Source organism: Hemitrygon akajei, unplaced genomic scaffold, assembly GCF_048418815.1.
Source record: "Hemitrygon akajei unplaced genomic scaffold, sHemAka1.3 Scf000198, whole genome shotgun sequence".
In the NCBI taxonomy this organism is placed as follows: Eukaryota; Metazoa; Chordata; class Chondrichthyes; order Myliobatiformes; family Dasyatidae; genus Hemitrygon; species Hemitrygon akajei.
In genome coordinates, this window is record NW_027332083.1 from 67291 (window position 1) to 82048 (window position 14758).

The following is a 14758-nucleotide window of genomic DNA, read 5'->3' on the forward strand; positions in this document are numbered from 1 at the left end:
CACAAATATACAATTGGGGATGTAGAGTTGGAAAGAGAAGGATGTGAGTGTCCTGCTAGACTCATCACTATCAACATCCAGACAATGAACAGGGTGATGAGGAAGACTGACAGAATGAGGGGCCTCAGTGGAGGTCAAGTCTAGACACATTCTCCTTAAACTGTGTAATACGTTTGTGAGGCCACACCTTCAGTACTGTGTACAATTTTGGTCTCCGTATTGCGTGAGTGATGTGAAGGCACTGGAGAGAGCCCAGAGAAGGGTGACTAGACTTATTCCAGGTCTGCAGGGCATGAGAACCTTCACCTAACTGCATCCCACCGGGCCCCTGACTCTATTAACCCCACTGGTCCCCGTCTCCCACCCCTGTCCGCACCCCACGGGCCACTCTCGGACACGCCGACGACAGAAGCCTCCCTTGCTCTGGCTGCTAACGCGAACTCTCCGTTTCACTGCCCGGATCCTTGTGGATCTGGTGAATAAACAGACTCCCAATCGGTCCTCCAATATCCTGAGGCGAACATCCGGCCAGCAGACCCCCATTTCCGGTTGCCCGCCAGGTGACGTCAAGCCCATCCGCCGCGCGCGGGTGGAGGGGGGGGGGAGAAATGGTGCTGACGTCACTCGGACAGTTTGAGATCTGGGCGGGCTATCACTCTTCGGGCCTGATCATTCGATGACTAGAACGTCAATTAGAGGTGTTAAGGCTGTCGATCAGTGACTGGACAAGCTAGCTGTCAATCAGCGTCCAGGCGGGAATATCTGGAATGGAGCAGGAAAGTGTCCGTCAAAGATGGGGCGGGGCGATATGCTGAAGACACCGAATCACAGTGGAGGTGGTGGCCAGGGCGATCAGTGACTGGAGCAGCCAAGTGTCTGTCAAGCAGGAATGCTGCAGTGACGGTCACACATAACTGGAAACTGTGATCAGCCCCAAAGCGCTATTGGGATGTCAGTGCAAGTATAATACTCCCTAACCTCGATCAGTATGGTGCGACTACCAGTGTAAATATCATGCATCCGCAATGGGATCAGTGTGAATTCCACCGTGTAGGCCAAGTCATCGAGTTGGTCGACAGGTTCTTGCTAAATCAGGGCATGAAAGGATACGGGAGAAGGCATGTGAATGGGGTTGAGAGGTCTAATAAATCAGCCATAATCAATGGGCCAAATGGCCTAACTCTGATGCAAGGCATCATGTTCTAACTATAGTGTAATCTCTCAGTGTAAGAGGGCGGTGGGGTTATTAGCAAACCCTCACTGTGAATGGCATGACAGAGCGGTGGGGATATTAGTGTAAATACGACCCAGCACATTTACATGAAACGATGTTCCAGGAACGCAACATCCATCACCAGGGACCCAGGGCACGCTCTCTTCCCACTGCTCCCATCAGAAAGGGGGTGCAGAAGTCTCAGGACTTGCACCACCATATTCAGGAACAGTTACTCCCCCTCAGCCATCAGGCTCTTGAACCAAACTTCACTCATCAAAATGCTCCCACAACCAAAGAGCTCACTTTCAAGGACTCTCATGTCCTCAATGTTTTTTGCTTATTTATTATTATTGTTTCTTTCTGTTTGTACGGCACAGTTTAATGACCTCGTTCCCAGCGGACTTAAGCCCATCACTCCTACTAGGGCATAGGACATAGAGAGCCGTCAGCAGCTCTCAAGAGTCCTCTGACCTGGGCTCATCTCTGAAGTTTTCCCCAGGTGTAGCCCATCAAAGATCCTTCCTCTCCCAGGGATGTGGACTTAAATGCCTCTGCTGGTATTTCAATAGCAATGGGTCTTCACCCACGCCCAAATCTCCTCCTCTTGCAGCTGGGCTCGGGACAGTCCAGGACGGAATTCTCTTTCCTGGAGCAGGGTGACCGAGCACTGCACTCCTAGTGTGGCCACGTCTGCGTCCTGTACAACCACACCATGGCCTCCCGCCTTCTCTGCTCAGCCCCCCGACCCATGAAGCCCAAGTTGACAAAAGCCTTCAGTATTAACTTGACTGCACTTCCAGGGAGCTGTGTACTTGTACTCCAAAGCCTCTCTGTTCTACAACACTCTCCAGGTTACTGTGAAAACCCTACCTTGATTTGACTTTCCAAATTGCAACCTCTTGGCTCTCTCATCGAGCTGATAAAGATCAGCTTTGATAATGTTCTTCAATGTTAATATCATCTATTTTAATGTCATCATATTGTGCATTGTCATCCAAATCGTCCATACACACTCAGTGGCCACTTTATTAGGTACACCTGCACGTTAATGCAAGTATCTAATCAGCCAATCATGTACCTGCAACCCAATGCATAAAAGCATGCAGACATGGTCAAGAGGTTCGGTTGCTCAGACCAACCATGAGAATGGGCAGGAAATGTGTTCTAAGTGACTTTGACTGTGGAAAAATTGTTGGTGCCAGACGAGTTGGTTTGAGAATCTCAGAAAATGCTGACCTCCTGGGATTTTCAAAAATAACGGTCTCCAGAGTTTACAGAGAATGGGGCAAAAAACAAAATTTCTGAGGGTGAAAATGCCTTGTTAATTAGAGAGGTCAGAGGAGAATGGCAAGACTGGCTCAAGCTGACCGGAATGTGACAGGAACTTGAATAACCACGTTACAACAGCGGTGTGGAGAACAGCGTCTCTGAACGCACAACACCTCGAAGTGGATGGGCTACAGCAGCAGAAGACCACGAACATTCCTGTACACTCAGTGACCGCTTTATTGGGCACAGGAATTAGCAAATAAAGTGGCCCAGCACCGACCTCTGAGGCACACCACCAGCCACAGGCCTCCAGCCTGAGAAATAACCATCCCCCACTGCCTACCGTCAGGCCGATTCTGTGGACAACTCGCCAGCTCCCCCTGGACCACAGGCGACCTAACCGTCCAGAGCAGCCCACCCTGTAGAACCTTCTCAAGAGCCTTACCGGAGTCCACATACACCTGCATAACAGCAATATGTACGTCAGGCTGCCACTTATTGATCACATATCACCACCGCTGTCCCCTCTGTACTTCAAAACCTGGTCCTCTACCACCTTCTCCAACTGGATCCTTGACTTCAGCAGAAGACCACCGTCAGTGCAGATTGGAAATAACATCTCCTGGACGACCATCGACACCAGCGCCCCTCAAGGATGCGTGCTGAGCCCTCTGCTCTACTCTCCTCACACCCGTGACTCACCACCCATGGCGTATTTCCCCAGATGTACTGTGGAGATGATTCTGACTGGTTGTATCACTGTCTGGTGTGGAGGGGCCACTGCACAGGATCGGAAAAAGCAGCTGAGGGTTGTAAACTCAGTCAGATCCACCACGGGCACTATCTTCCCCATCATCGAGGACATCTTCAGTAAGCGATGCCTCAGAAAAGTGTGATGGACCTTCACCATCCAGGACAGGCCCTCTCCTCTTTACTACCACTGGGAAGGAGGAACAGGAGACTGGAGACACTCAACGTTTTCAGGAACAGTTTCGTCCCCTCTGCCGTCAGATTTCTGAATGGCCCATGAAGCCATGTGCACTACCCCACCATTTTCCTCCCTGTTTGCACTGCATCAGAATCAGAATCAGGTTTATTATCAATGGCATGCGTCATGAAATTTGTTAATATAGCAGCAGTAGTTCAATGAAATACATATTATAGAAGAAAATAAATAGATTACAGTATACATATATTGAATAGATTAAAATCATGCAAACCCCCCCCAAGAAATACACATTAAAACAGTGAGGCAGTGTTCAGGGGTTCGATGTCCATTCAGGAATCGGACGGCAGAGGGGAAGAAGCTGATGCTGAATCGCTGAGTGTGTGCCTTCAGGCTTCTGTACCTCCTACCTGATGGTAACAGTGAGAATTATAATGTATAGCTGCATATATCCACTCACAGGGAAGGCTACGAGAGTAAACCCCGAGGGAAAAATCCGGAGCTGGAGTTCAGAAGGCAGTCTTTATTTGAGTTCAACGCTGACTGGCAACTCCTGCGACGCTGCTGGTGCCACTTTATCAGTCTCTGCCATTCCTTTGGGTTCATCAGATCCGTGGGGGGGAGGGGGTGTGCTATATGGGCAACAGCTTTCTCTCCATATCGTACTGCCCAGGCTTGCTTATCTGGACAGCTACGTCAGCTCTGACCGACAGAGCCCTCTCTCAGAATTTGTAGTATATTTTATGTATTGCACTGAACTGCTGCTGTAAAACACCATGACACATACCAGTAATAAAAAATCTAATTCTATTCTATAGACGTCTACCACCCTGCCCTCGTCAACCTTCATCAAAACAAAACTCAAGCTCGTCAGATCTGATCTCCCACACACAAAGCCGCGTTGACCACACCTAATCGACCCTTGTTTTCCAGATGCATCACCCAGCTTATCCCTCAGAGTTCTCCCCAGTAACTTACCAACCGCAGACTTTAGGCCTACTGGTCCACAGGACTCAGGATTCTCTTTGGCACCCTTCTTAAATAAAGACACAACATTACCCGCACTCCTGTCTCCTGACCCATGGCTATTGACACTGCATAGACCTTGTCTTGCACGTCTTGTCTGGCCTCCCCAGTGTTCTTGGATAAACCCACCAGGACCTGCAGATATATCTACCTTCATACATTAAGGCAGTTGGCACTTCCTCCACTGTAATGCAGATTTTCCCAGGACCCCTCTGATTACCATTCCTATAAGTCCTCATGACTTTCTCCACAGTAAAAGCAGAAGAGAAATATTTACCAAGTACTTTGCCTTATCTCCTGGGGCTCCACACATAGATGTACATTTTGATCTTTGATGGGCCCTACTTACTCTTTTGCCCTGAATATACTTAAGTCTCTGGATTTTCCTCGATTGCCCTCACCGAAGCTATCTCAAGTCCCCTTTGCCCCACTGGATTTCCTTCACGTACACTTCTGTATCCCATCCAGGATTCAGTCGACTCCAGCTAGCCGAGCCTGGTGCACGCTGCCCTCTTTCTCCTGGCCTCAGTCTCCTTCGTCATCCAGAGTTCCCCACACCTACCAGCCTTGTCCTTCACCGGCACGTGTGGACCTTGAGGTCTTGCTATCTCGCCTGAAAGAGTATGTCACTTTGCCTGCAAGAAACCTGCTCTGATCCAGCTCTCTGAGTTCCTGTCCCACACCAACAAAGTTCACCTCGCCCCAATCTCAGACATGAACCTGTGGACTCATCAGAACACAGAACATACCGTGGAAAAGCAACAGGCCCTTTGGCCCACAACGTTGTACTGGACCAATTGAATCAATAATCAAATGGCCAACTACACCAATCTCTTCTGCCAACACTATGTCCATATCCTCTTTCCATTCTCCTCAAATTCATGTGGTGATCTAAACGTCTCCTAAAAGTGCCTAATGTATCTGCCTCTATCACCACCACCCCAGGCAGCACACTTCAGGATCTCACCACTCTTTGCATGAAAAACTTGCCCTTCACATCTTTCAAATTATCCCCTCACTTTGAATGCATGTCCTCTGGTATTAGACAATTCAACCTGGGAAAAAGATACTGTCTGTCTACTCTATCTAGGCCTCTGATTATCATACAAATCTCTCTCAGATCTCCCCTCAGCCTCCACCACCCCAACCTCCAGTTGCAGCACATGCCCCCTCTAATCCAGACAACATCCTGCTAAGTCAATTCTCTACCATTTCCAAAGCCTCGGCTTTCTTCCTGCACACCAGACAATCGGCAGACGCTGGAAATCCAGAGCAACCCACCCTAAATGCTGGAGGAACTCAGCAGGCCAGGCAGCATCTGGAAAAGAGTCGACGTTTTGGGCCAAGACCCTTTATCAAGACACCGCTAGTGGGGCGACCAGAACTATTTACAAGTCTCCAGATGTGGCCCACGTAGAGTTTTGTAAAGCTGCAACATAACTTGCTATCTGTTGAACTCAGTGCCTCGACTAACAAAGGCAAACATGCCCTATGCCTTCCTAACCACCCTATCAACCTGTGTAGCCACTTTCAGGGGGCTATGAACTTGGACCCCAAGATCCCTCTGCTTATCAACGCTGTTTAAGGGCCTTGAATTCTGTCCCTTTCTGCAGGCACGCTAAAGCCAACAGAACGATGGCCGATGTTCTAAAGAGCTCCCCCAATGCCGTTTGCCCCCCCCCCTCCCTGACACCCATGGGCAGGTCGATCTGAGAGGGTGTGTGCGAGGAATGAGCTGCTGACAGAGGTAGTGGATACAGGCTTGTTTTCAACATTTAAGGCAAAGTTTGGATAGATACACAGATGGGAGGGAGTATGGTCCAGGCGCAGGTCGAACAGACTGGAGATTAATATTTGCTACAGGCTAGCTGGACCAAAGTGCCTGTTTCTGCACTGTAGCGTTCTATGACCTTTGCCGTCTCCCCAGTAGGGCACTCAATATGTTGTACCACAGACCTTCCCTAAGCACACTTAACCAATTTCCACCTCCTCCCCTATCTGGACCTTTAACACTTGGCAGCTTCAGTCCATTAACCTACCTCCACACCGCCACCGCCACTCCCACCCCTTTCAAGGCTGATAGGTGATCCTTCCTGAACCGTGAACACAAGCAATTCCTGGCAGGAATTTCTGAGCAGTGAGATTTTATTTCAAACAATGAACACCGACATTAAGATTTAAGAACAACATTGAGCCTTCTCTCGCTGTGCTGGCTGGCTCCTGACTGACAGAGAGTCACACTGGGGATGGGGGTCGGGGGAAATGAGCGATTCGGAGTCCTTCGGAATCCAAACTCAAGGGCACGCTTGTCAGCTGGTGACGAGAGGCCCTCTCTGGGTCACCCCATCACTCAATATCTGACCAGTGGCCTCACCCAATACCTCGCCACACCTCCTCTGGTCTCCCCAGTAGTCCCAAACAGGGTGCAGTCAATCTCTGAAACCCTCCTCTGAGAGCCTGATCCCCCGTACCTTCCTGGCGGATTGTAGGTTTGACCACTGTGACCCTGAGAATGAGAGGTCAGTCCATGACACCCCCCCCCCCCCCCCCCACCACTCCTGCCATCGGGATCCTGGCTTTGACCCCTGGGATCCCGAGTTACATCTCTGAAAACCGTCTTGGACCCTGAGTGAGAGGTCAGTCTCTAGAAACCCTTCCAGACTCTCCATCTCTTGCTACCAGGTCCTGGGTTTGGAGAATGGAGTGGGTTGGAACCGCTCCCTCCTCTGTCTGTGACCTCCAGCAAATCCTCGAAGGTCGGAGCTGGACTTCCACTGCGGGTCGGAAGACTCCGAGAAGGAATACATTCATTCTTCCCCCATCCCTCCCTCTCGACCGAACGTCTTTCGGGATTCAAAACTGAGGGGGAGAACAAGAAATAGAAGCACGAGCAAAAAAAAACTGGGAAACATATGTCAAACGCTCCCATTCGTCCGCCAACCGGGAACTCCTGACGCCTCACTCCGTGGCCCGCGTGCCTCGGTCAGGTTGGGAGGTGGGGGCTTTCTGCATGGTTTGATGGGAGGAGGAGGAAGCTTTCGTCATAGTTTGATAAGTGGCATCTCCGATCTCCGCTTGCAGATCCAGTGGTTTGCCTGTGCACACACGGCGTTGGCCCAGGCTCCGCCGCGTAGGAAGACACAGTTCTTGAACGCCTCCAGTTCGTAGTCAAAGTAACTGTTGGGATAATCTTTGTCCCAGAACCTAGGGAGAGGGAAGGAAGAGAGTCACGTAGATCTCTCACCGGCGAATCGCACCCAGGGTCGCCATGACCCCTCCACCCACCTGTCCCCCACCCCCCCAACCCAAGAAACTGAAGCGTAGGCACCGTACGTAAAGTTGCGACTTTATAAGGCATTGGTCAGACTGCATTTGGGGTGTTGTGAGGAATACAGCCCATTTTCTAAGAAAGGGTGTGCTGGCAATGGAGAGGATCCAGAGGAGATCCCGTGAATGAGGCAGCACAACGTAGTGGTTAGCACAACGCTTTACAGTACCACCAACCTGGGTTCAGTCCCGGCCGCTGCCTGTGAGGAGTTTGTAGGCTTCCCCCCATGACCGTGAGGGTTTCCTCCGGGTGCCACCATTGGTAGGTTAATTGGTCATTATAAATTGTCCTGTGATTAAACTCAGATTAAATTGTGGGACTACTTGGTGCTGTGGCTCTGTAAGTAAATGAAAGGGTTAAAATATGAGGAGTGTTTGATGTCTCTGGGCCTGTACTCACTGGAGTTTAGAAGAATGAGGGGGGATCTCATTGTATGAGGAGTGTTTGATGTCTCTGGGCCTGTACTCACTGGAGTTTAGAAGAATGAGGGGGATCTCATTGTATGAGGAGTGTTTGATGTCTCTGGGCCTGTACTCACTGAAGTTTAGAAGAATGAGGGGGGATCTCATTGTATGAGGAGTGTTTGATGTCTCTGGGCCTGTACTCACTGGAGTTTAGAAGAATGAGGTGGAGATCTTACTGAAATGTATCGTATTAAAATAAGCAGCTAGGGTGGACGTAGAGAGGATGTTTCCTATAGTGGGGGAGTTTAGGACCAGAGAACTCAGCCTCAGAATAGAAGGGGGTCTTTTTAGAACAGCAATGAAGAGGAATGGCTTTAACAGCAGGGTGGTGGATTGGTGGAACCCATTGCCCCAGATGGCTGTGCAGGTCAAGTCTATGTTTAGAACATTGAACGTAGACCGTTGTGCATAGTACATGTCCCTTCGGCCCTTGATGTTGTGCTCACCCACTATCCTACACTGGGCAGGCTGGCCAGCATAACCCTTGCTGATTTGATTTGTCGCTAACACCACTGTGTGTTTCGATGTACATGTGACAAATGAAGCTCGTCTCTCTACTCTAAAATCACTTTAGCCTTCCCTCCCATGTAGCTCTCCATTTTCCCATCGTATTTCTCTCATCTCTCCACTTAAAGCAGACGTCGTTCGGTTTTTGGTTAGTATGGGTGTCAAAGGTCACGGGAAGAAGGCAGGAAAATGCGCTAATCAGTCATGATTGAATGCCAGAACCATCTCCTTGGGCCGAATGGCCACATTCTGCTCCTGTGTTTTACAATCACGTGAAATCATGGAGGAGGTGATTGTGGTAAACTATGTGTATACCTGTCTGGACACGCCCCTCTGCTGACTGCTCCCGTGGCTCCTCCCACAGACCCCTGTATAAAGGCGATTGGAGGCACTGCTCCTCCCTCAGTCTCCAGGATGTTGTGTGGTGGTCTCTTGCAGCTATTAAAAGCCTAACATTCGCCTCCCGTCTCCGAGAGTTATTGATGGTGCATCAGTGATCCTAATGAAGGGCCTTTGCGAGTTCCTCCAGTGTTTTATGTGCGTGTTATGGAGGGAGTGGTCAATAACTCTACTGGGTATTTTTTTATCGAGGAGCAGATAGGGAGACAGGTTCTGGAGAGGAGTAATAATAACAGGGTTATTGTAGAGGAAGATTTTAATTTCCCAAATATCAATTGGCATCTCCCAAGAGCAAGAGGTTTAGACGGGGTGGAGTTTGTTAGGTGTGTTCAGGAAGGTTTCTTGTCACAATATGTAGATAAGCCTACAAGAGGAGAGGCTGTACTTGATCTGGTATTGGGAAATGAACCTGGTCGGGTGTCAGATCTCTCAGTGGGAGAGCATTTTGGAGATAGTGGTCATAATTCTATCTCCTTTACCATAGCATTGGAGAGGGATAGGAACAGACAAGTTAGGAAAGCATTTAATTGGAATAAGGTGAAATATGAAGCTATCAGGCAGGAACTTGGAAGCATAAACTGGGAACAGATGTTCTCAGGGAAACGTACGGCAGAAATGTGGCACATGTTCAGGGGATATTTGAGAGGCGTTTTTCAAAGGTATGTTCCAATGAGACAGGGAAAGGATGGTAGAGTACAAGAACCATGGTGTACAAAGGCTGTTGAAAATCTAAGTCAAGAAGAAAAGAAAAGCTTACAAAAGCTTCAAAAATTAAGAGAGCCAGAAGGGGCCATGAGAAGGCCTTGCCAGGCAGGATTAAGGAAAACCCCAAGGCATTCTACAAGTATGTGAAGAGCAAGAGGATAAGATATAGAGAATAGGACCAATCAAGTGTGACAGTGGAAAACTGTGTATGGAAACGGAGAAGATAGTAGTGGTACTTAATGAATACTTTGCTTCAGTATTCACTACAGAAAAGGTGATTGAAGGGATGACTTGCAGTGGACTGAAAAGCTTGAGCATGTAGATATTAAGGAAGAGGATGTGCTGGAGCTTTTGGAAAGCATCAAGTTGGATAATCACCGGGACTGAACGCTATATACCCCAGGCTACTGTGGGAGGCGAGGGAGGAGATTGCTGAGCCTCTGGCAATGATCTTTGCATCATCAATAGGGACGAGAGAGGTTCCGGAGGATTGGAGGGTTGCAGATGTTGTTCCTTTATTCAAGAAAGGGAGTAGTGATAGCCCAGGAAATTATAGACCAGTGAGTCTTACTTCAATGGTTGGTAAGTTGATGGAGAAGATCCTGAGAGGCAGGATTTATGAACATTTGGAAATGCATAATGTGATCATATAAGTGTGAGGTGGGTCATTTTGGTAGGTCAAATGTGATGGCAGAATATAACATTAATGGTAAGACTCTTGGCAGTGTGGAGGAGCAGAGGGATCTTGGGGTCCAAGTCCATAGGACACTCAAAGCTGCTGTGCAAATTGACTCTGTGGTTAAGAAGGCATACGGTGTATCGGCCTTCATCAATCGTGGAATTGAATTTAGGAGCCGAGAGGTAATGTTGCAGCTATATAGGACCCTGGTCAGACCCCACCCGGAGTACTGTGATCAGTTTTGGTCGCCTCACTACAGGAAGGATGTGGAAACCATAGAAAGGGTGCAGAGGAGATTTACAAGGATGTTGCCTGAATTGGGGAGCATGCCTTATGAGAATAGATTGAGTGAACTCGGCCTTTTCTCCTTGGAGCGACGGAGGATGAGAGGTGACCTGATAGAGGTGTATAAGATGATGAGAGGCATTGATCGTGTGGATAGGCAGAGGCCTTTTCCCAAGGCTGGACTGGCTAACATGAGAGGGCACAGTTTTAAGGTGCTTGGAAGTAGGTACAGAGGAGATGTCAGGGGTAAGTTTTTTACTCAGAGAGTGGTGAATGCGTGGAATGGGCTGCCGGCAACGGTGGTGGAGGCGGATACGATAGGGTCTTTTAAGAGACTCCTGGACAGGTACATGGAGCTTAGAAAAATAGAGGGTTATGGGTAATCCTAGGTAATCTTTAAAGTAAGTACATGTTGGGCACTGCGTTGTGGGCTGATGGGCCTGTACTGTACCGTAGGTTTTCTATGTTTCTATGTTTAACTGTAAGGATTTCAGCCACTCCGAGGGAGCGTGCACTCAGGTATGTTGAACTCCTGCCCTGCCCTCCCACAACACAGGATCAGGCCCTTCAGCCCGACGGGCTGGTGCCAGCACTTATCCCTGGATGTATGCGGTAGAGCTTCACCACAGACCCTAGCTACCCCTGTCACCTCCAGTGCTGTCTCAGTGGAGTTTACAAGTTCTCCCTATGGTTGCTAGGTGTACTGTAGAATAAAGATTGAAAGTGGAGATAGGGTCCTCAAGACACTGGCCATAAGCTTCATAACTCAGGACGCTGATCACTGGAGTTGGGATGTTACACTGAAGTTGTACAAGACGTTGGTGAGGCCAAATTTGGGGTACTGTCTGCAGTCCTGGTCACCGGCCTACAGGAGAGTTATCTATGATCTTGAAAGAGTGCAGAGTAAATTTACAAGGATGATGCCAGGACTTGCAGAGCAGAGTTGAAGATAGAACAGTAGAGGCCCTTCAGCCCAGGATACTGTGCTGACCCTGAGGCCTTTATTCCTTAGGGTGCAGGAGGGTGAGGTGAGATCCTACAGAGAGATACACAATTTTGAGGGGTAAGTATGGAGAGAATGAAAGCAGGCTTCCCCCCCTCCCGGGCGAGCGGTGACAGGGTTAGGATGTATATTCAAGGGGAATCTGAGGGGCTTCACTCAGAGGGTGTGGCGACTGTGGAAGCGGTAGATGCGGGCTCGGTTGTAACATTGAAGAGAAGTTTGGATGGGGACGCGGGTGGTCCGGGTGCAGGCAGATGCGACGAGGCAGGAGATTGCGTCGGAATGGACTAGATGGGTCGAAGGGCCTGTTTCTACCCTGTACGACTATGAGTGTGCAGTGTTCCCCACCCTGGTGGTCTGGTTTACTCCCACATCCCAAGTTTGTGCCGGTCGGTGGGTTAACTGGCCTCCAGTGCGTTGGGTGAGTGGGAGAATCTGGGAGGGAGCTGACAAAGTTTTGGGGAAAGGGGATATAATGAGATCTCTTTGACCTCAGGAAGACTAAGCATGCACTGCTCCCCGTTACTGTCGGTGGTGAGGTCCTACAAATACCTGGGGGTGCACCTGGATGACAGACTTGAGTGGAAACCAACAGAGGGGCTGTGTACAAGAAGGGCCAGAGTTGCCTCTACTTCCTGAGGAGACTGAGGTCCTATGGTGTATGCAGGCCTCTCCTTCACATGTCCTACCGGTCTGTTGACGCCAGTACAACCTTCTATGCGGTGGAGTGCTGGGGCAATGGCATCTACACGGGTGAGGCCAACAGGCTCAATAACTGATGAGAAAGGCTGGCTCTGATATAGGAGTCAAAATTAACACTGGAGGCTGTGGTAGAGCAAAGGACCCTACAGAAAGTCCTGGCAATGTTCCTCACCTTCTGCATGCCACCTTGGCTGAACAGAGGGGACACTTGTAGTAATAGTCTAAGGTAACTGTGCTGCTCCAAGGTCATGCTTACCATCGGCCAATAGGCTCCACAATGAGTCAAACTATAGCCAGGGAAGCCATGACCCCTCCTGTTTGAGGTAACTTATTTTTTATTCTTTCTTAATTCTCTTTTAATATCTGTATATCTGTGCACTTGTATTGCTACAGTGACACTGTCATTTCCTTTGGGATCAATAAAGTATCTATCTATCTTAAGTTGTTTTGACTTCTATTGTCCTTTTCAGTCACAATTGCCTCATCTTCCAGTTACATTATTTCATCTTTGGTATTCTATCTATCCTGCGTTTCCGAACTACTCCCAGAAACTCCAGCCATTGCTACTCTTAGCAGGGACATCCCTGCTAATGTCCTCTTCCAATCAACTTTGATCAGCTCCTCTCTCATGCCTCTGTAGTTCCCTTTACCCCACTGTAATACTGATACATCTGATTTTAGCCTCTCCCTCTCAGACTGCAGGGTGAATTCCATCATATCATGATCACTTTCTCCTAAGGGTTCCTTTACCTTCAGCTTCATAATCAAATCTGGGCCATTACATAACACCCTCCAGAATCGCCTTTTCACTAGTGGGCTCAGCCATAAACTGCTCTAAAATGCTATCTCAGAGGCATTCTACAAATTCCTTCTCTTGGGATCCAGCACCAACCGGATTTCCCTAATCTACCTGCCTGTTGAAGTCCCCCATGATTATCACACCATTGCCCTTTCTGACCAGCCTTTTCTATCTCCCATTACAATGTATAGCCCACATCCTAGCTACTCAGGGATTTTTTTTTATCCTTGCAGTCTCTTAACTCTACCCACAAGGAATCGGCATCTTCCAATCCAATGTCACCTCTTTCTAAGGATATGATTTCATTTTTTACCACGTGACCGCCTCTGCCTACCTGCCTGTCTTTTCAATACAATGTGCGCCCTTGCGTGCACTGATACACATTGTGTTTGTCCTTTGCTGCCCTGGGAAAAGGGTGCTGGCTGTCCGCTCTCTGTCTCTCATAATCTTATTCACCTCTCAGCTTCCGTCATTCCAGAGAGAAAAGCCCGAGCTCACTCAGCCTGTCCTCATGAGACGTGCTTCCAGTGCAGGCAGCATCCTGGCAAATCTCCTCCACACCCACGCTAAAGCTTCTGCATCCTCCCTATGATGTGTTGACCAGAACTGAACACGACGGCAATAGATCCAAGTGCTCATCCAGACACTTCTTAAGTCCTGTCAAAGCTTCAGGAAATGTTTTCCAAACTGTAGGATGGAAAAATTTCCTCCACAGACCCACTCTGAGCTCCTTCCTCCTTTACTCCACCCCGCCTCCCCAAAGCGTAAGCCTAGTTATCCAAGTAGAATCTGCATTCATTTCTGGTCGTCCTATTACGGGAAGCATGCGGAGGCTTTGGAGAGGGTGCAGAAGGGATTTAACTGGATGCCCAGCAGATGAGGCAGCATCTATGGAGAGGAATAAAGAGGTGATGTTTCATCGGGACCTGATGAAGGGTCTCGATCTGAAATGCCAGCTCTTTATTCCTCTCCACAGATTCTGCCCCTGCCCGCCCCACTGCCTTGTGAGCAGCCTCGGGAGAGGCAAAGGCTACGGGAGTGAACCTAGACAGCAGATCCGAAGAGGAACCCCTAAGGCGGCTGGACGTCATTGAACATCCTCCCGGCAGCTCCTGCAGACCAGCCGGTGCCAAACGTTCTGCTTCATAAGCTTTCCTTCGGACTACACGGTGAGGCCGAGAGGGGGATCTTGATGAATGGGCATCCCAGGATCTCTGTACCTTCTGCCCAGGCTCAAAGTCCATTGTCCTTTGAGACAGAAGCATGCCATCACCATCAGATGCTGCCTGACCTGCTGAGTTCCTCCAGCATTTTGTGTGTGTTGCTCTGGATTTCCAGCATCTGCAGAATCTCCTGGGCTTAACAGGATACTGCCTGGATTGGACAGACTTGGGTCCCCTGGAGTGGCAGAAGCTGAGGGGAGAGCTGGT

At 49.2% G+C, this 14758-nt stretch overlaps 2 protein-coding genes across 4 annotated transcripts in view; both read right to left on the minus strand.

Moving 5' to 3' along the window:
- Nucleotides 1-526, minus strand: part of LOC140724373 (uncharacterized) — a 30297-nt gene extending 29771 nt beyond the window's left edge. For 2 of the 3 annotated variants that reach the window (XM_073038817.1, XM_073038820.1), the window contains exon 1: nt 188-526. The gene's annotated coding sequence lies outside the window, so the exon portion shown is untranslated. The remainder of the gene's footprint in view (nt 1-187) is intronic. The other variant, XM_073038818.1, reaches the window with a different exon arrangement.
- Nucleotides 527-6584: 6058 nt separating this feature from the next.
- LOC140724369 (CD209 antigen-like protein C) overlaps nt 6585-14758 on the minus strand; it is a 210839-nt gene continuing 202665 nt past the window's right edge. The window contains exon 6 of the mRNA XM_073038813.1: nt 6585-7661. Coding sequence (XP_072894914.1) covers nt 7499-7661 — 163 coding nt within the window. The 3' untranslated portion in view covers nt 6585-7498. The remainder of the gene's footprint in view (nt 7662-14758) is intronic.